The sequence below is a fragment of the Lemur catta genome, chromosome 1 (assembly GCF_020740605.2).
Source record: "Lemur catta isolate mLemCat1 chromosome 1, mLemCat1.pri, whole genome shotgun sequence".
In the NCBI taxonomy this organism is placed as follows: domain Eukaryota; kingdom Metazoa; phylum Chordata; class Mammalia; order Primates; family Lemuridae; genus Lemur; species Lemur catta.
The window spans coordinates 149,799,875-149,820,550 of record NC_059128.1 but is presented as its reverse complement, the minus strand read 5'-3'; the positions used below and the strand labels follow the sequence as shown (position 1 = coordinate 149,820,550).

Sequence of the window (20,676 nt, the reverse complement as noted above, 5' to 3'; positions counted from 1 at the left end):
TGCTCTAGAGTGAGCTTAAAATAACTTATTTTTTGGTTATTAATACTGCCCACTTAGTCGCAAGACACGGCTAGCTTTAACCCGGAGCATCTCATATCGTTCCCCCCAATCTGGATTCACCTGATTTTGAGGCTGGCAGGCTGGGCACATCCACCAGCTCCTCTTCAGCACCCTAACATGAGGGCAGGGGAACCCCACCAGGTCCAAGTGAGTTCACCAATGTCACATGGCTGGTTTATGCTCTCTCCTCATGTGATGGATTCCACCCTTCCTTCACGTAGTCCCTAACTACCATGAAAACATTGACTACAAACATCTCAAAGGTTTACAGACCTGTCATCCAGATTCCACTTCGGTTTTCAAGCCCCTTCCCTGCAAATGACGTGGATGCAATGGGAGGGAGAAGAGCTGTTGCTATGGTTTGAGTCTGTCTCCTCCCAAGCTCATGCTGAAACTTGACCCCCACCGTGGTGATGTTGGGAGGTGGGGCCTGGTGGGAGGCGTTTGGGTCCTGGGGGCAGATCCCTTATGAACAGATGAACGCCCCCCATCAGGAGTCGGGAGGGTTCTTGTGCTCTCGGGGCTGGATCAGGTACCGAGAGAGCGGCTGTTCTAAAGCGAGTCTGGCTTCCTAGACTCCTCACGTCCTCTCTCACCATGTGATCTCCGCACGGGCCAGCTCGATTTCCCACTTCTCCGCTCAGCACAGGGCCCTCACCAGGAGCCAGCCGTATGTGGCACTATGCTCCCGAACTTCCCAGCATGCAGAATCGTAAGCAACTAAATATCTTTTCTTTATGAACTACCTAGCCTCAGGTAGTCTGTTATAGCAACACTAAACGGACTAATCTAGATGTCTAGAGAGAAAGAGAGAGAGGCAGACATGAGAACACCAAAATACGGAGATCACAGAAGAAACTAGAAAAAGCCCAGTCCACTAGAGTAGTAAAGTTTGGCAGATACCTTTTAGCGCTTTTCTACCTTTCATTTCAAAACTATGTCAGAGGAAAAGGTGCCTGTGCTAAGTAAAAAAGAAGCTGATGTAAAATTGAATACGTAACATAATCCAAGTTTCATAAAAAGACTCAAAATGTTAACATGTCTCTCTGGGTGATAGAACTGAGTAATTTTAAAAAGTTCTTTCTAAATATTTTTCTACTTTGCTTTTATAATACACAAGAAAAAAAGTTACTATTTAAAATACAACTATGCAAATCAATAGAGATTTCCTAATTTTCTTTCAGCCACAACTTGACAAAATTGAGAATTTGACTGCTTGAGGATCTCATCTGGCCAAGAAAAACCATATTCTGGCTTGGAATGGCCTTCAGATGCCATCTCTATTACGTCCTATACCTGAGTCCCTAGTATTTGGCATGAAACTAGACAAACAGATGAATTATGCATTGGAAGTGACACCTTTATTTTTTTTGACACATTGTATGTGATTTCCCCTGGTTTGAGTGCAGGTTCTTTTTCACTGTGCCTTCAATTCTTCAGCTGCTTCTCTCAAGGAACATCAGGACATTCAGATACATATCAAGGAACTTCTGGGCCTGGGAGGATGTTGGAGGCAGCTTAGATAGGACCTAGCTTATTTCAGGGATGTTTTCTGGGGTAAGGAACCACAGAGCCTGATGCATCAGAAATGCTCACTAAATGCCTAAGGAATGAGTGGACTCAAACCTGCTCTGCCCCACCCAGCATCAGATCTCCTGAGATACCTTGGGGGCCAAAGAAAGGGACTGGGAGACCTCCAGGATGGGGACCCGGCAGGAGCCAGAAGGAATGCCACTGCCCCGTCTGGAGGTATCTCCATCTTCTCTTTATCAACGGGGAAAGAAAAGGCTCAGCTCAGCATCATCTGTGTGTTATTACTGCCCAAGTCATTTCATCTAATTATGAGGGGGAAAAAATCAAACAAACCCAAACTGAGAAACATTCTGGGAAAAAACAAACAAACAAACAAAAAAGTGTGATAAACGTATTATATAGGGGAATGCCCTCGTTCTTAGGACACCCTCACTGAAGGGTTAGGGGAGAACTGCCATGATGTCTGCAATGTACACCAAGATGGTTCATCAAAATATAAACATACACACATACGTGCATGTGTGTGTGTGGGGTTGCGGGGAGGGGGAGAGACTGAGAGCCAGACAGAGGAATAGAAGGAGCCAGGGGAGGAGGGGAGAGGTTGGTAGAGAGGAAAGACGGGAGAAGAAATGCAAAGTGCAAAATGTTAATAACTGGCCAATAAAGGTGAAAAATACATGGGAGTCCATTGTACTATTCTGCAATTTTACTGGATTGGAAAATTCCCAACATGAAAAGTTGAAGGAAAAAGAAAAAAGGCTCTACTGAGGATGCAATATCTGAGAACGTATCAATTTTCAAAGACAACCCTCCTGAAATTGCAGACTCAGGGGACGTGGGCTCCCAGCCAACATCAAGTCCAACCACGAGGCATGCATTCAGTGCTTTAAAATGATGCTATGCCTTTGTCAGAGCTGCGGGGAAAAAAGTAGAATACCTGGAGAGATGGAGCAGAATGGGCTGGGGGTGGAAGTACTATTTCCTATCTCATCTCCTGTTGCTATGTTTCATTGGTGCTTACGCAGAAAACTATTAATAGATTGACTTCAAAACCAGGGCCTGAACACTCTGGACAAGATGTCATACTTTTCATTAAACCAGATTTCCTAGTCTGGTCTGATTTCTTTCTCTCATACAATCTCCTGGGCCCCCTCCCTCCCTTTTTGGGTATGTTTGCAAATAAGCCACTTAATCATCCATTTCTTGGGTGGTGGACACTGGGGATACAGAGCCAAGAAGTGGTGAGCGCTAATTGGGCTGCCTGCCTCTGACAGGGTGAGTGATGGCCCAGCTGTGCGGACGGATGGCATCCAAATGGCCTGCAATCACTGCTGCAGATTTACCAGGCCATCAATAAGGAATGTCTTTTCTCCCATTAACATAATTAAGACAATGAACTACTTTGGGGGAAGGAAAAAAGAGAGGATCTGCACTAGGGACTCAGAGAACAATTAATTACATTTAAAGTTGCATCAATCTAGGAGTAAATAACTAATCTTCAGGTTAGGTTCTTAGGCTCTTAGAAATTTAGAATAAATGATCACCCATGAGGGAAGGCAAAGGACGTTCAGAAAGAGTGGAAGTACCCTCCCCCCAGCCGGAGGCACAGCAGCCCTCTGCAAAGGAAGGCCAAGAGCGGGTTCAGTTTTCTCCAAAGAAACATCAGTTACTAAACTTGGGAGCCATCTCCATGATACTCTATCCTTCGACTGGCAAACGCCCCAGTGCAAAGAGAAGCCTAACCACCACCACGGTTAATTTAGGTAATACTTTAAGAAAACCAAGGGAAGTATACAAAAATCTAACCTTACAAAATAAAGCGTAGATAACCCACACTACCAAAGATTTCTTTACTAAGCCAACTTTACCAGCCTTTCCCCTGGGTTTCCTTAACATGCCAGCTCCTTCTCGCCCATCTCGTGGCACTTGAAACATCATAAAAGACATTCATTAAAATTTTTTTTAGATGGAAAGAAGCTGAAATAATATTTTACTTTTTCCACGAAGATATTTACCACACAGAGATACATCTGTTGAAATTAATCTCTGTGTTCCTGTGGAGTCCCAGACCTCAGCTCTCAGAAGGGAGTAAGTTGTGACCTGAGGTTCATCTCTTAGCAGCTACCAGCCATATGTATTTGGCAAGTTCATCTCTCAAGACTCAGTTCCTCAGCTCTCAAATGGGGAAAATAAAAAATACCAGCCTCCTAGGTTTTTTGTATTGAATGACACTGCTAAACTAACCCAGTGTCTACCTAGCACACAGGAAATGCTCACTCTATGTTAGCTGTTGTTATAATCAGGGATCAGTAACCTTGTTTGGGGACCAGGGAAGATAAGGACAATAGAGGTGAGACATAAAATTGTCACATAATATTTCAGTGACAAGGTCAGAAGCTAAAATGACCTTCTACTGACCAGAGCAATCCCTGGACCACCTCTGATGCTTCTGTAAATAACCAAGTAAAACTGCTCAGAGGAAAAGGAGAAATAAATATATAAAACAAGAAAATCATCATTGGAATGTATGAAATGTTTCAAACTTAAACTGTTTATAGAACTCAAAGCAGAGCACAGCACTGTGGATTTCATATACATTATCTTGTGCAATCTTCTTAGAAACCTGTGAGCAGGTATGACTATTTCATTTTACACATGAAAAAACTAGAGTTCAGAGAGATTTTGTAATTTGCAAACACTAAATACATAGAGAGCTGGAATATGACCCAATTCTGCATGGTCAAGGCCCACAATGGATCACTCAGGGCCCCCGAGAGGCCTGAAGACTCGACTCTAACTGCTTCTGGAAGAATGGGATTGCTGAGCTCCTGCCGACAGAAAGGGAGCTTGGGGGTCACACAATGACGTCCCCTCCTGACACAGATTATCTATTCTGACAAGCTTTCGGAAGCCAGGTTACCACTCTGTCTTCTATTAAAAGGCAAACATTCAGGAGAGATAACACACTTTGCTTGACAGCATATTAAAAACAAGATTTGAGGCCGGGTGAGGTGGCTCACGCCTGTAATCCTAGCACTTGGGGAGACAGAGGTAGGAGGATTACTTGAGGCCAGGAGTTTGAGGTTGCAGTGAGCTATGATTGTGCCGCTACACTCCAGCCTGGGTGACAAAGCAAGACTTTGAGTGACAGAGCAAGACCCTGTCTCAAAAAAAAAAAAAAAGAACTTCTCTGAACATTCCTATGACTTCTGACACATGTTGCCAATGCTTTCTATTTAATTAAAATGTAATCAATCTATGATGTCATCAGCAAGGAATTAGGGTATTATTTTCACACTGTACACTAGATATGATGTATATCTACTATTTTCTTGCTAATTTAGAAGGTATAAAATGGAGTGTCAAGGTCATTTGGGCATTTCTTTGATTTGTAACAATTTACATAATTCCCTAAGAATCCCAGAAACTTGATTATCCCAGCAAGCTTCTCTGTCAAAGTATGAATCTTGTCTAACATATCCTTGATTGAAGAGATAGGGATTGGTTATCTTTAGGTTAGGGACCTCATCACCTGGAGACAGCTCAATCCACTAGTTTTAACCACAATCTGCATCCCAAACTCCCAACTACTCTCTAGAGCCAGCTGTGCCTTCTGAAAGAGCTCCAAATCCACTATTCTAGAAGATCTCTCTGAATCTGTAACACTGGAGTTTAGGCTAAATCCCCTGAGGATTTCATATAGGTCACCAATCGGCACACCCCTAGACCTTGTCATTACCTGTAACCACCACCCTCCATAATCTCAATTTCAAGCATCCCTCTCTCCGCCCATCGCCCCTGTATGTCCCACTCACACCCTCTAAACCCAGCCCCACTAAGACCAATAGCCCCTCCATCCTCTCTTCTCTTCTTGTCTAGGTATGTTCAATCTGTGGAGATACAGCAGGCCATCCAGTGGAGGTAACACCAGTAACTCGGGGTTATGGAACCACAGCTGAGGAACGAGGGCAGACAAGGGTGCTTCCAGAGGAAAGACCAGGTACATGCTTTGTGAGTCCCAGTAGAAAACGCAAATGCAAGTCTCTTCTTTAAAAATTATTAAGAATTTCAAGAGAGCAACAGCAGAGCATTAAACCAAGCTTGGGGCCCTTCTGAGCATGCAGTGCTGTGCGACCCCAGAGGTCAAATGCCTGTGAGCCCAGCCCTGCCTGGGGACCACAGTTAACTAAGGCACATGCAGCACTGCGTGCCCAGTCGGGGAGGTACCGATGTGTGAATATGTCAACACAGGGCATGTCCTCAAAGACAGGAGGTTATACCTGTTTTATGAAGAGAGACCAGAGTTTCATCCTTGAGTCAAAGAATGTTCTAGCTGCAGGGTGCCTGCTCATCAGACACTCCATTCCGGATGAGCTCTCCCATTGCCAATTCAGTACAAGCTTAAGTTAATGACACAGGCAAGACTCAAGAGGAGAAAGGCAGACAGTGAGGAGAGCGGAAAATCTCATCAAACTTTTTACAACACAGGGCAACAAAAGCCAAGAACCTTCATGGGGTAACAAAAGGTCTCCTCTTCCTCTCACATGTATTTTAGCTTGTAAATATTCCCTTGGTTTTTGAATAATATCCTCTTCCCAGTAAAGCAAGTTAATAAACTATAGACTGGAGAAGTTTGTGTTCGGGTACCCAACTGAGTAGCAGATAAATGCAGTGTTTGCTCTGTTATAAACAGGCCATGGCTCTGGACATGCAATCAAATCCCAATAAAATAATCAATTCAAAATGCACAGTTCTAATGATTTCTTTAGTTTGCCATAGTGCGAAGTCTGTCGGGTACTCGACTTGCCACACTACAGTCCCCTTAAGCCTGTCACTGTTTCTCCCTGTCTGACCCGGGCCATGTCAGTTTCTCTTACGGCCTCTCTCCTCTGCCATCTGCGATTCCAGGTCCAAGTTCTACAAACACTTTTTTAAAAGTATGACCCACAATGAGAATATGTTTTACACTGTGACCCACTACACATGTATCCACAGAATGAAAATAAAAGTTTCATGTGCAGTGTACTCTGAAATTTTTCTACTGTATTTTATTTCACTTCTTAGCAATGATAGTCTGACCCCACTAAATGGGTTTTACGACCCACTAACGGGTCGAGACCTGGTCTGGATTGTACCTGTATACAGTATTATCCACACTTCTTCAGACTTTACCTCAGGCTCCATCCGAGTGTCTACCAACCCCCAAGAACAAAAAACAGGCAGCTTTTCAAGTCAAGCGTTTAAATGATTCCTCCGGCAGAAAAGTGACGAGAGTTCCACGGCTGGAGGACTGACATTCAGGGCAGGTGGCGGCATGGAGAGCAGGTCTCCAGAGCCTGGCGTGAGGCAGGGGGCCGCCAAGCAGAGGGAGGGGACGGCACAGGGAGGGGACGCTCTACCTAGGTCTGGCGTCCTCAGGGCGGGCCCACCGTTTTGTTTAAAGTGGTGCAGTCTCCCAGAATATCAGACACACTCACTTCACATTCAAACCTAGAAAAACATTTCAAAGGAAAGGTTTTTCTGTCATCTGTGAGGCTCCTGTCTCCTCTGTCTCTCTCCTGTCTCCTAAAAATGGTCAGGTGCCATGTTCTGTCACCTTCCTCCTCAGAGACTCTCTTTCATCCAAGCCCTTCCCTCTCTGTTCTCTGGCCTCCTGCCCAGTCTGAGGGGACCTCACAGAATCCAGACCTTTCACTGCAGCCAGACAAGCCGGCCACCCCTAGGGTGTGTCGCCAGGCTGTGCCTTCCGTGGCTCCATTTCAAGCCCACCTGCATTTTCCTGGCTGGCCTTCAGGACCCAGCACGTCCCCCTCCGGCACATCCTCCCCGCAGAGCACGTCTGTCCCTCCTGCCAGCTGCTTCTCTACCGCATCGTGTGGTCACACCACACAAGGCAGCGTTCTGTCAGGATAAGATGGTGACACACTTGCCAGGAGCCCAGCCCCGGGCTCGGTCCTCTGCATGCCACCCCCAACCCTCACGTCACCCTGCCCAGGGGACATCTCTGGAGTAACTGGCTGGAAGCGGAACCCAGGGACACCCAACTGTCCAGGCTCTTTCCACCAGCCCACTGTGCCCCCACAACACCATACGACCCCTCAGCTACGTACAAAATTGCTTTACTGCTTGCCTCCAGGACACGGCTGCTGACTTGAGGTAAGGGAGGATGTCTGTGGGACCCCCCTACATGACATCAGGGGTGAGGACACAGGGTTCTCTTGACGACAGTCCTCAGGAAGAGTCCTGCCTGCACTCAACACCAGGAACAGTGAGCTGAATCCTTCCCACCAGCGGGTTCATTCCTTACATGTGGGCAATGGGACCGGGATCCCCCATGAGGCCGCCCTCGGGGCCCAGCTGGTAAAGCTAAGGACAGCAACAGCAGGTCATGGGCATGCACAGGGGCCTCTGTCCTGGCTCCCCCATCTTCCTCCCTCCTGTGTTCTCCCTATGGCCATCACTATCTCTATAATCTTCTCTAGAACACAGCAGGAAACAAAGAAAAAACAGCTTGAATTTTCCTTATTATCTCACATGCTTTTTCTAATGTTTTCCCTGCCCTTGCAGAGTAGCAGTTCCTCTAGAGAATTAAACGCAAAGCCATCCAGCTCTGAGGATGAGCATTTATGTACAAACGTCCTTTAAATTACACCTGGAATAGCCACACTTGAAAGCAATTCTGGCCTTTCCCCCACTCTATGTCCCCAACCCCACCACAATGAGAGGAACGTGTACAGGGGAGGCTTGAGGATAGAGAAAGGACCCAAACCACTGGCCACAAATCCAGGGGGATGTGCCGACCTACCTTGGTTAAATCCATTCCAAGTTTGAGCTGTGAGATGAGATGAAGAATTATACTGCGCTGATCCTCCATGACGCCTAATTCCGGCTCTTCCTTGTCTTCATTGTCACTTTTTTCATCTTCAGACAAAACCAATTCAGGTACTGAGTTTGGCTAAAATGAAATCATCAATAAAAATCACCAGCTGGCCCAGAAGAAGTTCGAACTACGGCATATGAACCCAAATGCTTAACGACAGAAGGGACCTCATCCTACCCCAGGAGGGCTTTCTCCGCATGCTGGTCCCACTGCCACAGGCAAAGGAGCTGGTCGGGGGGGGGGGGGGGGGGGGGGGGGGGGGGGCAGGCCCTGTGCTCCGGCCACTGCACGGCCCTCCTCTCTCTGCTTCCCCCCCTCCATTCATCACCCCCTGGCCCAAGGGCTTCCTGACAAAAAAGCTTCCTGCTCTTTAAGAAACTACCCATAGCACATGGGATGAGCCCCCTTAATTTTGTCTATTACCAAACAAATTAATTTGCACAACTCAGGACACTTTACATCTAGCGTAAATTTTTCTGTTTATAAATAAAAGTTGGATTATCCTGGGACTAAGATTACCTTATTTATGAAATAAATATAAAGATTCTTAAATGTGCTCTGAAACTATTTCTAGTCAAATCGATTAGGGTCACTATAGCTAGTGTAAGAAAAGTCTCGGAATTGGCATTAATTCAGGGAGGGAGACTAAAATGAGAACTGAAGGCAAAACACTGGAAACCTTATAATACTGGGATTCCTGCTGCCCAACAGACCTTGCTTTCCTCAGTGCAAGTTATTAATTCAATCGCTCGATTCCAATTTTTCAAATTGCACAGAAAACAGGCAAGTTAATCAGCTGTGGAAGGGGGACAACTGAGCATAAAATTTTCCAATACCCAAGTATGGAGAACTCCAGCTACAATGTAAAGCCGTCCTCGGAACTCTGTTGAGAGAAGTAACCCCACTCCACGACTCCACGTTTGCCTGTGTTCTCGTGGTCCTTGCTCATATGCAAGCAAAGCACCCTGTACAGAACCGGACGAGGTTGTTCTCAACTGCCAGTGGCAGGTCAGACACAATGATCTTAATACACAGAAATGCAGGAGCTCAAAGGTTTTAAACATGAAAGGACACAGACTTGCCCAAACGTCCATGCAAAAACAAATGATTTATTAACCTCCTTAGACAGAATCATCTTACATCTAAAGGCACTTCTAATACTATTTTAGCGGTTAAGGTGTTTGTAGTTGTCCAGCCTAACATAGCCATACTGGCTGTTCTTTATCAATGCTCCAAAAAGAGGAAATAAAGGTGCTCCTTCCCTCCTGGGAAAGGCATTTTTAAAATTTCAATTTAAATAGACATTTTCCATATATATACTCCCAAACGATTCTCAATCATTTCTAAATGATCCCAATTCTGGAGATGGCTCGGAAGGCCTCAGTGGAACCCACAGGGCTTCCCTGGAGCCAAGAGCCAAGTTTTCCTCCGTACGTGCCTGGTTCTCTAGCCTGCTCATAACAGGTATTACCTGACATCATTGACAAGTCCCTGTGCTACAATATACCAAAATAACTGAGGACTTCTTACCCGTCCTGTCCCTGAGAAGACTAAGCAGAGGGAGGTCTGGGAGCATGGGCTGCCCCGATTCTGCACTGGGAAGTCAGGGAGGAGGAGGCAGGAGCCAGACTCACAGCCCCCCAGAGGCCTGTCCTCTGGCTCTGCCGCACGACACCCCATCTGCAGGGCTACAGTGGCCGCTTCTGCCAAGGCCACCGCAGCTATGAGCCTGAGTGGCTAACGCTGGGATTAGCAGGGCTTCTACCCACCTGTCCTCCCAGCTCTCCTCCCTTTTCCCTTTTCTGAATTTCGGGTCAGTTTTAAAGTGGGTGGTTGTCTCTGTTTGCTGGGAGCTTGCATTTCCAGTCCCATGCCACTGAAGTCAGAGTACTCAGACACAAGTTCCTCCAATGGCAAAGGTGCTGCAGCTGCTACCTGTTTGGCGGAAACCTGGTGGGCAGCGACCGGCATTAGCAGAATTCCCCTCAGCCCAAGGGCCAGCTGGGGGAGGCAAGGGCAGTGTCTGGGCATTTGCTTTGGGAGGAAAATGGACAATCAAAAACAAGGGAAATCAAACCACCATTGTGCACCCGAGGGAGTGGGTGGGCTGCAAAGTCCTTAAAGTCCTTAAACATCTCAGTGAGAGGTGGTTACATTTTGAGCACAATTACTCCTGCTTGAAATTGGCTGTTCTCACAAAGTATGGACTGTGAACTAAACAAATCAATCGCTCAAGTGAGGCTGCCGTCAGCTTTATGAAGCAAAGAATGAGTCTTTCTTCTACAGATGTGATTTCCCATTTGTCCACAAGCCAGCACACGGGAGATCTCCACCATTCCCACTCACCGCCACACCCAGGGTCACGTGTCTACAGACCACCCAAGACAACACTGTCTGCTTTACTAGAAAACTAAGCCCAGCTTGTTCCTGACTTCCAGCAGCCAGAAGTCTCCCCAGGACCCAGCCCCCTGACGCGAAGTGCACGCGTGAATGCAAACCTCTCCAGCTCCTCCCGCTGCAACTCAACATCCCATGTCCTCCATGTCTCCCGCGTCCTCTCAAAGACACTGGCTCCAGCAGAGAGACTGAGGGCTGGCACACGGGCCCCAGAAGCTGACTCATGGGGTGACGGGTGGCCAGAGCTCCTGGGGGCCCCAAAGTCCTGCCCAGGGAAAAAGGGCAAACAGCCCCCAGAGCACGAATTCTCAGCAAGCCGTGCCCTAACCTTAAACAGGGACTCGGCACTATTTTCTGTCTCTCACGGCTTCTGAGAACTTGTCCTTTTTCTTACAGTGTGGTTTGTAAACAATTCTACTCAACTTCAAGTAAATAATCAGAGTTTAAAAAAAAAAAAACTGGTTTCCTTCATCATATTGATGGTGAACGTCTTAGAGGACCCTTTCATTCCACCCGCACTGGAGCCCAGCCCGCCTGCAGACAGCGAAGACCCCCTCCACTGCGGGTCCAAGCTGGGGGTCTGGATAGAAAGGTAGGTGTACCCAGCAGGTCAGCTCAGTCTCAAAGAGGTCACTGGCAATGTAAATACCTGTCTGTCTGCATCCTCAGAGCACCCACCGCCAGCAGGCACTGCAAGGGATGGAGGGTTTGAAGAGCCAGGCTTTGATGGAGTTTTAAAAGCACAAAACCTCCTTCCTTTTTAGGGTCAAGGGTCTGTTGATTCTGCTACTCTGATGTGGAATCCAGAGGTATTGGTAATTATCACCAGATCTAAGCACTAGTTTCCATAATCGGGTCCACGAGCTCATCCGCACCTTCACCCTCCCTCTCTCCTAAAGTCCGGCTTGTCCCCTGGTGGCCCTGCACACCCACACCCTGTAAATCTCAGTGGATTTTCACTTAAAAAGCAGTAACAACTGTCTCGAGGTGATCAAAGATAGGAGAGAACAGTGTTTCTCCTTCTCAGAAGAAAAACGAACGTGAGAAACGCTTTTATAATGCTGAGAAAACTTATAAGACTTCAGCAAGAAGAATCTTCAGATCTCCCATCCCCCAGAGATCTTCGTAAATGAACCAGCCCAGCCACAGAAATGTACACAAACTTGAAAATGAAATGCAATTAAAATATGTTTTAAGGAAAAGCAGGCTTTGGGGGGGGAAAAAAGAGGTTTTTAATAAAAACAAAAGTTATGACTCAATATTTCCACCACAGGAGCACCACAGGGCACAGGATACTACAAAAATCAAGCGACTCATGCCTGTTAGCAAATGTAGAAAACACAAGTGAAAATTTGATGGACACAAAAAAGCTTCATGGGTAGCCTAGAGTGTAGAGACATTCCCTGGTGACCCAGTAGTGACCAGTGCTCAGGGCAAGGCTTCTTAACCTGGACCACAGGGACAGCCCTTAAGAGATCCACCACCATCCTTGAAATTTTATACAAACATTGCGTGTCTGGCACTCTTTTGAAGAGGGTCTGTGGCTCTCGCTGGACTCTTAGAAAGGTCTCTGCCCCTTACTGACCTCAGGCCTCTCGAGGACCAAAGACCAAGGCCATGTAAGAGATGGGCTCTTGGGGTGGGAATGGTCTAGTCAAAGACAGTTGCCGCGTTTGCAGATGTGACCCTGTCCTTAACTGCAGGCCTCTGCCTCTTCCCAAGGAGGGAGGAGCACGTCCGTGGGACTGCAGCCAAGGGCCAAAGACAGAAGGCAAAATTGTGACTTGTCCATGGGGACACTGGTGCAGGAGAAACGTTTAGCTTTGCTTTCATCTCTTATTTTTCAGAAAAATCTTAATTTTTCAATACAAATGCAAATTTCAAGCAAAACTGAAATTCCAATCCTTTTTATTCAATACATGTATGTAATTTAACTACAGTTTGGGTCAGTTCCAGGAGAAACCACGAAAGAGACATTTACCTGCAGAGTCCACTCATTTCCCTGTCACAGGCTTCACTCTACCCCGATCTCCCAAATCTACTCCTCTTCCCAGCGCCTCACCTCACTCTCCCGTGCTCAGACAGCTGACACCCACCCCATCCTTCTTGCTTCACGGCGATCTTGCCTTCTCTCTTAACCAAGGCCCGGCCCTCAGATCACCGGCATCAGCATACGCAGTTTGAGCTACTGCGTCCCCTTCACTTGTACAATACGTGCCTCATGACCTAACGCCTTAACGTGAAGGGCTGCATTCTCAGTGGTTAGACGCCAGGCACCATGGCAGAGGCCTATGTGGCTGCATTACCCACCCTTGGAAGGTGCATTTTGCCTTTTAGGTAGGGAGCACTCCATGCCGGAGCCGTTAAACTACAGACATGCAGGGGTAAGGGAGTCTACTCTAGCAAGGATCAAGATGGGCTCCTAAAGCCATCTTGTGTCCAAGTAAATAAGCATCCTGGAATAGGTATTCATAAACAGACAAAATCTTCAACAGAAAAACATAATCCGCTGAGTTCCAGTGACCTGAGAACCTACATGGCAAGAACAGACAATAAAGCCAGCTAGAGAATGGACATCAAATCCTCTTCTAGCAGCAAGCATATTGCAATTCGATCATTTTTAAAGCTTGGCAACTTGCCCTACACACTGCCTCCTTGGCAAGGAGGCACAGGTGGTGAACGAGCCGTACCAAAGGACCTTGGCACTGAATGGCAAGACCAAACATATCCAAATATTATTTTTATGGAGAAATGGGGAAATCTAGCCACATCAAAAAGAATATCCGGTACTCTGAGGGTCACAGAAAAGCAGGTGGTAGGGAGAAGACCCGAAGCACCACCCTCAGATATCCTCAAATGAGAAATGTCAGATATACAGGGCAAACAACCCCTCATATATAAATTATTTCTCAATTCCACAACTACACAGAACATGCAAAAAAAAAAACAAAACAAAACACATGCAGTAATGGCCACCAGGGCAAGCCTGCTTTTGTTTACTAGGTGATAAGAGTTGGTATAAGCACACTGGGCCCGGTGGCAGGCGCCTGTAATCCCAGCCACTCAGGAGCCTGAGGCAGGAGGATCACTGGAGGACAGGATTCTAGACCAGCCTTGGCAATACAGCAAGACCTCATCTCTACAAAAAATAGAAGAGGTCCAGAAAAAATAAGAGTTTGAGGTTGAGACATGGACAGAGGCTGGGGGCTGGTGAGACTGGAAGAGTAGTACGTGGAAGACAGACAAAGGAGATGAATCAAGAAACACAATGAATCCTGGAAGAGAAGCAGAGGACCCAGTGTCTAAGAGGTATGTGTCCAGGGACCAACTACTGAGTTATTTTTCCAGTTCTAATGATCATAGTGTTACTGTTGCTGATGACACGTATGGAATCCATAAAACCAAGGACTTAGTCCCTCTTTTAGCTCTAGTGATTTTCTCATTTCAATATGTACAGCATATTTAACAAAGTTATGGCAATCATTCCACAGCCCTTACAGTGTACCTTCACACTAGTGATATTTTACATCCTAAGAAGCCCCATCTAACAGACAAAGGTCATGCAAACTGGCAGAGTTGCATCTGAAGATCCAGTCCTACTCTGAATACACGTCGGTAACACCAGCAGAGCCCAGGGTGCACAAAGTCAGCAATCCAGCAAGTTTCACCAGGCTTTCTTGGCTCTCATTCAACAAGAAACGTGCAATGCATGACTACCATGTGTGAGCATTCACTATTACACGCATGGGCAAGTGATCTCCCCTGAGAACAGAGACATAAAGTTTTTGTCACATGGATGCAAAATGTTTCTGATGACCTACTGTCCTTCCCACACTCAGCACAGGCTGGGTTTGTCCTCGCGAAGTGTCTCTTTGGTGGCTGTGTCTGATTCCCCAAAAGTAAGCCATCTTTGCTGGGTGCAGGGTCTCTCAGTGGAACGGACGGCTGCTCCCCTCTGATCAGAAGTCATGCCGAAGACGGATGTCGTGGACACGTCTTCAGGTGGCATGTCGTACAGCTGATGCCCCTCGGCCCTGATGCAGGGCGGCTGTTGAAGGCTCTTGACATGAACTTTCCTCTGTGTGGAGCCACTTCCAAAGCCAGGCAACCAACTGTGCCTTCAAGGCCACCACCGTATTTAGGGGACCTTATCTTGCCATTTGGAGGTAGATTCAACAAGGAGGCCACTGTAAGGGGGAACCAGATGGAAAAGTTGCCTCTTATCCTTGACAGGTCCAAGTACAAGGCATGTCCACACAGCAGGCTGGTCCCAGCTGCCATTTTGGAGATGCTGAGTTGGTGGCCACTGACATCACAATCCTTCTGCCGCCTCCCAGGGGATGAGCTGGCTCGCTTGCTCTAACCACACATACACACACATTTACCACACTTGGCTCTCATAGACTGGAAGGACAGATGCTCTTCCTGAGCAAAGGGGCCGACCTGCAGAAAGGTTAATTTTAAATAAAACATACCCTGGAAGGCAGAAGGAAGTCACTTCTAGGGAGGGGAGAGACTTGGGGGCATTCGTCATCAGCCAAGATAATCAGGAACTAGACCAAGAGGACTCAATATGTGTCCCTTTAAAACACTGGAGGGAAACATTAACAGGAAATAGCAGCATGTCTTCGTCTAATTTCCACATATCTGCTTAGAAACTGAAGTCTAACCGTTTTTAAACAAAAGGAAAACAGAAAGGAATCAAGGAGCAAACAAAACCTAAAGAAAGTACAAAAAAGAAAAAAAGACAAAGCAGCAGCCACAAGTGAAGCGGTAGGCAATTATTTTGCAGTTGCAGCTTTTGGAGCGTGCCAGTGAGAATACAGACTACCAGCATGCGGGGCTCGGGAGGCTGCAAATCAAACTCGTGCATGCCGTTAGCGTTAGCCTGCTGCCGGGAAAAACAGGGACAGGGGAGGGCCCGGACAGATGCCAAGCGCTGTGTCAGGTGCTTTACGACACCATCTCAAGGAGCAGAAGGCTGGCACTTTAAAACCTCATCCAGCACTGAATCTGTAACGTGGCTGAGGGCTTAGCAAGACTTCCTGATAGTGAGGCTGTGTGGGGTCAAGGACCAAGGTCACCGTGGGCCTCATTCTGGCGTTGCCCAAGCAGCAGAGATCACAGGAAGCTCGTCAGCACTGGGATAGAAGTCATGACAAGGAAAAGGAAGAGGCCACAAAACCAGAGAACACAATCACCGCAGCTTTCGGAGACAGTGAAGCATGAAGCAAAAGCTCAGAGCTTTGGCTGCAGATAGACAGTCCTGGAGGTAAATCCTGAAGATGCCACTCTCCACGTGGAAGGCTCAGCCTCTTCCTGTCTACAACATGGAGATGGTACCACCCACACCTGAGAGGATTCCCAAGAGGTCTCAACAAGACAAAGCATGTAAAAGCCCTGAACACGGGCTGGCACACAGGAAATGCTTGGTAAACAGCCGTGCTCTCGTGGGGCCACTGGCTTTCGCACTGAGCACCCAGTGGTGCCCGTGGCATGCTGATGTGTGGCCACTGCCAAGGCACCTGCATCCTCCTCCTCGTGCCGCTCCCCTCCTCTCCAGCAGCACCCCTCTCGAAGCTGCATGATGCCACCCCAGCTCCTTTCCTAGGCTTCCCAAACATCGAGTTCATTGAGGGCTCTGTGGCTGCAATGGTCCAGGCTCCTCAAATAGTCCATGACCCTGGCCACAAGGTAGCATCACTTCCCTGGTCTGGGGCTACACCAGGAAAAGGTTCATAGAAATTTAAAAATAATGTCTAATCAAGGCCACACGCAGATGTGGGAACTATGCAAGACCAACACAAAGCAGAGAGAGACAGCAGCATCCCATCAACCAGCCCCAGAGGAGCAGCTGTGGTCTGGAGGTGACAGGGGCAGTGGACCTGCCATCCAAAGCTACCTAAGTCCTCTAGGCCTACGAAAGGTAGGAAAGAAATGTCTTCAAGGCCCATTCTAGCCTTCCTGGAGCTCTGGTAAGAGGAAAAGCAATAGTTTAAGACACAAAAGGCATAAGGTGGGTCAAGGGTAAGCAGGCACCAGGCCTAAAGGGTTGCTGTCACCTTAGCCACCTCCAATGCCCACAAGCAGCAGAGCACCCTAGATACTGACCATGTAAGGATGCTTAAGATATGCTCTCTGCCCTCAACAGGCTGACATTCTAGTCGAGAAGGAGTGCACGGATCTCTCCTTCTTCCTCTTAGCCCTGGTGGAACCAGTACATTCCAACTCATCATTCGAAACTTAGCTCGACCACGTTTCTCGGGGACAGAGGTGGAGCCTACATCTTACCAAGGAATCCCGGAGCGCTTCGTACAAGCCCATTTTGACACTTAGCAAATTGTATTTATGCAAGTGCACATCTGCTTTGCAAGTGGACCAGGAATGCCAACCTGCTTTTGGCAGAGGAACAATGATTATTTGGGGCCGGTACTCAGGGCAATGGGTTGAGAATGACACAGAAGCCATCTCCAGGGCTGGGGAGACAGGATGCTGTGATCAATTAGGAGTGGAGAGCCATGCGGTTGTCAGCTTACCCTAACTGGAACTCGTTGATGGGGGAATCCTATCTAATTCAGGTTTTCATTTCTAGAATCCCAACACAAAGGGTAGTTTATAATAGATGTTCAACAACATTTTTTAAAGGAATTAATAAAACTAAAGAAAAATGGGGAAAACTTGAGTGTGCAAGGACAAAATCCAGATTTTTTTAAATTAAATTAAAAGGACAGTCAGTCACAAAAGGACACATACTATGATTCCACTGATATGAGACACAGTAGAGTAGTGGCTGCCAGGAGCTGGGAGGGTGGGTGGAATGAGGGAGATGGCTAACAGGTACAGGGTTGCTTTTTGTGTTGATGAAAATATTCTATAATTGACTGTGACAATGGTGACATATACCTGTGAATCCACCAAGTGGCTAGTTCACTTTCAATGGGTGAATTATATGGCATGTGTATTACATCTCAACAAAGTTGTAATTAAAAAAGTGAAAATAAATGAAAGGACATATGATGCAAAGTCAAATAACAAAGGCCAGGCAGCAGGTGGAGACCAGGGTGGTGGAGAGGCCCATAGAGGGGCCAACTCTGGCCTGGGTGTCACCAAAGACCTTCAAGCCGCCATGGGAAGGAGGGGACAGCCGAACAGAAGGGATGATACAAGTAAGAGACAGAGACAATGTTACCGTGGGGCAGTTTGGCTGAGGCCAGGGATGTGGCTTTGTCCATAACTAGGCTCCCTCCCTTGGAGAATCCACCTGATCCCATGGCTTTAAACAACTTGTATCCTCTATATTTATATCTCACGTTCAGCCTTCTCCCCTGAACTCCAGCTCTGAGCATTCAGCTGCCTATTCAACATCTTCCCCTTAGCTATCCAAGGAGGCAGAATAGTACACCCCAGAGATGCCCATGTCCTAATCCCTGGAACTTGTGGATATGTTACTTTACATGATAAAGGGACGTTACAGATGTAATTAAATTAAGGACCTTGAAATGGGAAAATTATCCTGAATTGATGGGCCCAATGAAGAATACAAATCCTAAAATCAGAGACTTTTTCCTGGCTGTGGTCAGAAGCAGATATGAGCGCAGAAGCAAGGTCAAAGAGATATAAAGTTCTTGGGTCAAAGAGATATAAAGTTCTTGGCTCTGAAGATGGAGGAAGGGGCCACAAGCCAAGGAAAGCAGACGGCCTCTAGAAGCTGGAAAAACCAAAGAGGCAGATGTTCTCCTGGAACCTCCAGAAAGGAATGCAGCCCTGCCAACACCTTGCTTTGAGCCCACTGAGACCTGTGTGGGACTTCTAACTTGTAGAACTGTAAGATGATAAATGTGTCTTGTTTTAAACCCGTAAGTCTGTGATCATTTGTTACAGCAGCAAATAGAAAACCAACACACCCTCTAATGGCAAGTCAAACTTAATGTGTCTAAAACAGACCTTCCAATCAGAACCTCCAAAATGTGATCCTCCCCATTTCAGTAAATAACAGTTTTATGTTTCCAGTTGCTTGGCCAAAAGCCTCGGCACCATCCTTGACTCCAATCACTTGCTCATGCTCTGCTCCACCTCACAGCTACCAGCAGATCCTGCAAATTACATCCAGAATCTGACACTTCTCACAACCTCTGCCACCCTGGCACAAGCCACCATTGCCTCTCAGCCAATTACTACAAAAGTTTCCCAATCAGTCTCCCTCCTCCCCAGCTGCCCGTCCAGTTTATATCTCCTCACAGTATCCAGAAGGCATCTTAAATCATAAAGCAGGTAGCATAACTTCTATGCTCAAAACCATCCCCACTTTTTCAGAATAAATGTCAAAGTGCTGACTGTGGCCAGTGAGGCCTGACATGATGTTGCCCCATGACTTCTCTTCTCTTCCTTCCCGGTTCACCCTGCCCATCTCTCACTAGCCACCTTCTGTTCCTGAACATACGAGGCGATGCCTGCCTCAGGGCCTTTGCACATGCTGCTACTGCTCCTCCTGCAGACCCCTGCCTGGTTCACCCCTCACCTCACTGAGATCTCTATCCAAACATCCCCTGACCAGGGGACGCCACTGCCATCTAACCCAGCACCCTCTCTACTCTTCCTGTCACCGCTGATCACTCTCAACTGTATTACATATTTATTTATCATCTCTCCCCCTTGCACAGTGTCAGCTCACAAGAAACAGGACTGTGTTTTGCTCACTGCTGTGTTCTATCAACAGAAATAATACTTGACACTGACTTATTAGTTTTATTAGTTGCATAAGTAAAGGAGTTAAACACTTGGCTCCCTCCTAAGGAAGTAAGGGACTGCTGAAGATTGTGATACGGCTGAGTAAGATAACCGAGGCCTCAAGGAGATGAGTGGTTAATTCAGCAATAATTACATTGCAGGCAAAGGCGCTGGGGCACCGAGAACCATTCTGGAAGACTCCTGCAACGGTCCAGCGTGAGAGAGACTGACATGCACTCAGGGTGGTAGCGAAATGTTCCATGTCCCCCCCTTCCCTTACTGAGTAAATACACACACAGGCTCTGTGTCGGGCACGGCGGAGGAACACAACAGGTGCAGGACACGGTCTGGGTTTTCCCAGAACCTGCAGCCTTGCGGGGCAGACAGCGGTTTGGTTTTGGGTTCCCATCTGTGGGAGACCAAACAGTGAGCTATGCAGGAGCCCAGTAGTCACAGTGCGGGAGTAAGATGGCAGCAGGCGGGTGAGGAAGAAGAGAGCAGGCACGAGAGGCAGCAGGTGGCGCCAGAGGCAAAATGGATGGGCCCAAACTGGGTGCAGTTCCAGTCACGGCGCTAAGCGTGGGCAATGGGAACCAGCTGAGAACACTCACGCGGGCAGCAGCGTTCGCAGGGAGAAGCCTGTTCTCGTCTCTCCCCTGTGCACACCTGAGAAAGGAGCCGGCACAAGCATCCCGCCCTGTCTTGCTCACCACTCTCCTGTCATCTAGGCTCAGGCCTGCAAGCCCCCGACACTCCCCACCCAGACCCCTCCCCCAGCGTCCCCCATCTCTGCTGCTACACGCTCTGGGCATCAGTCACGCAGGTGTGTGACCCAAACACCTTCCCAGGTCAGACTCCTCTTGCACTTTGTCTTGTATCGCCCCACCAGAATGTTCCTCCCCAAACACCCACTTCTCTTTTCAAAAGTCTTCAATCGCTTCCCATTGCCCAGAGGAAACTGCTCATTCACCCAGCCAACATTTAAGCCTTCCTCTAGCTGAGGAAGACTTCTCCTGTTCCCACCTAAACAGACTTCCTCCAGCCCAGACTGACGACAGCGCACTTCCTTGTAATGCTGT

The 20,676-nt window shown here is 47.5% G+C and overlaps 1 protein-coding gene across 2 annotated transcripts in view; it reads right to left on the bottom strand.

Moving 5' to 3' along the window:
• Window positions 1-20,676, bottom strand: part of OSBPL10 (oxysterol binding protein like 10) — a 267,585-nt gene that overhangs the window by 23,530 nt on the left and 223,379 nt on the right. For both annotated transcript variants that reach the window (XM_045537519.1, XM_045537527.1), the window contains exon 7: window positions 8,399-8,548. In XM_045537519.1, the coding sequence (XP_045393475.1) occupies window positions 8,399-8,548 (150 nt within the window). The remainder of the gene's footprint in view (window positions 1-8,398; window positions 8,549-20,676) is intronic.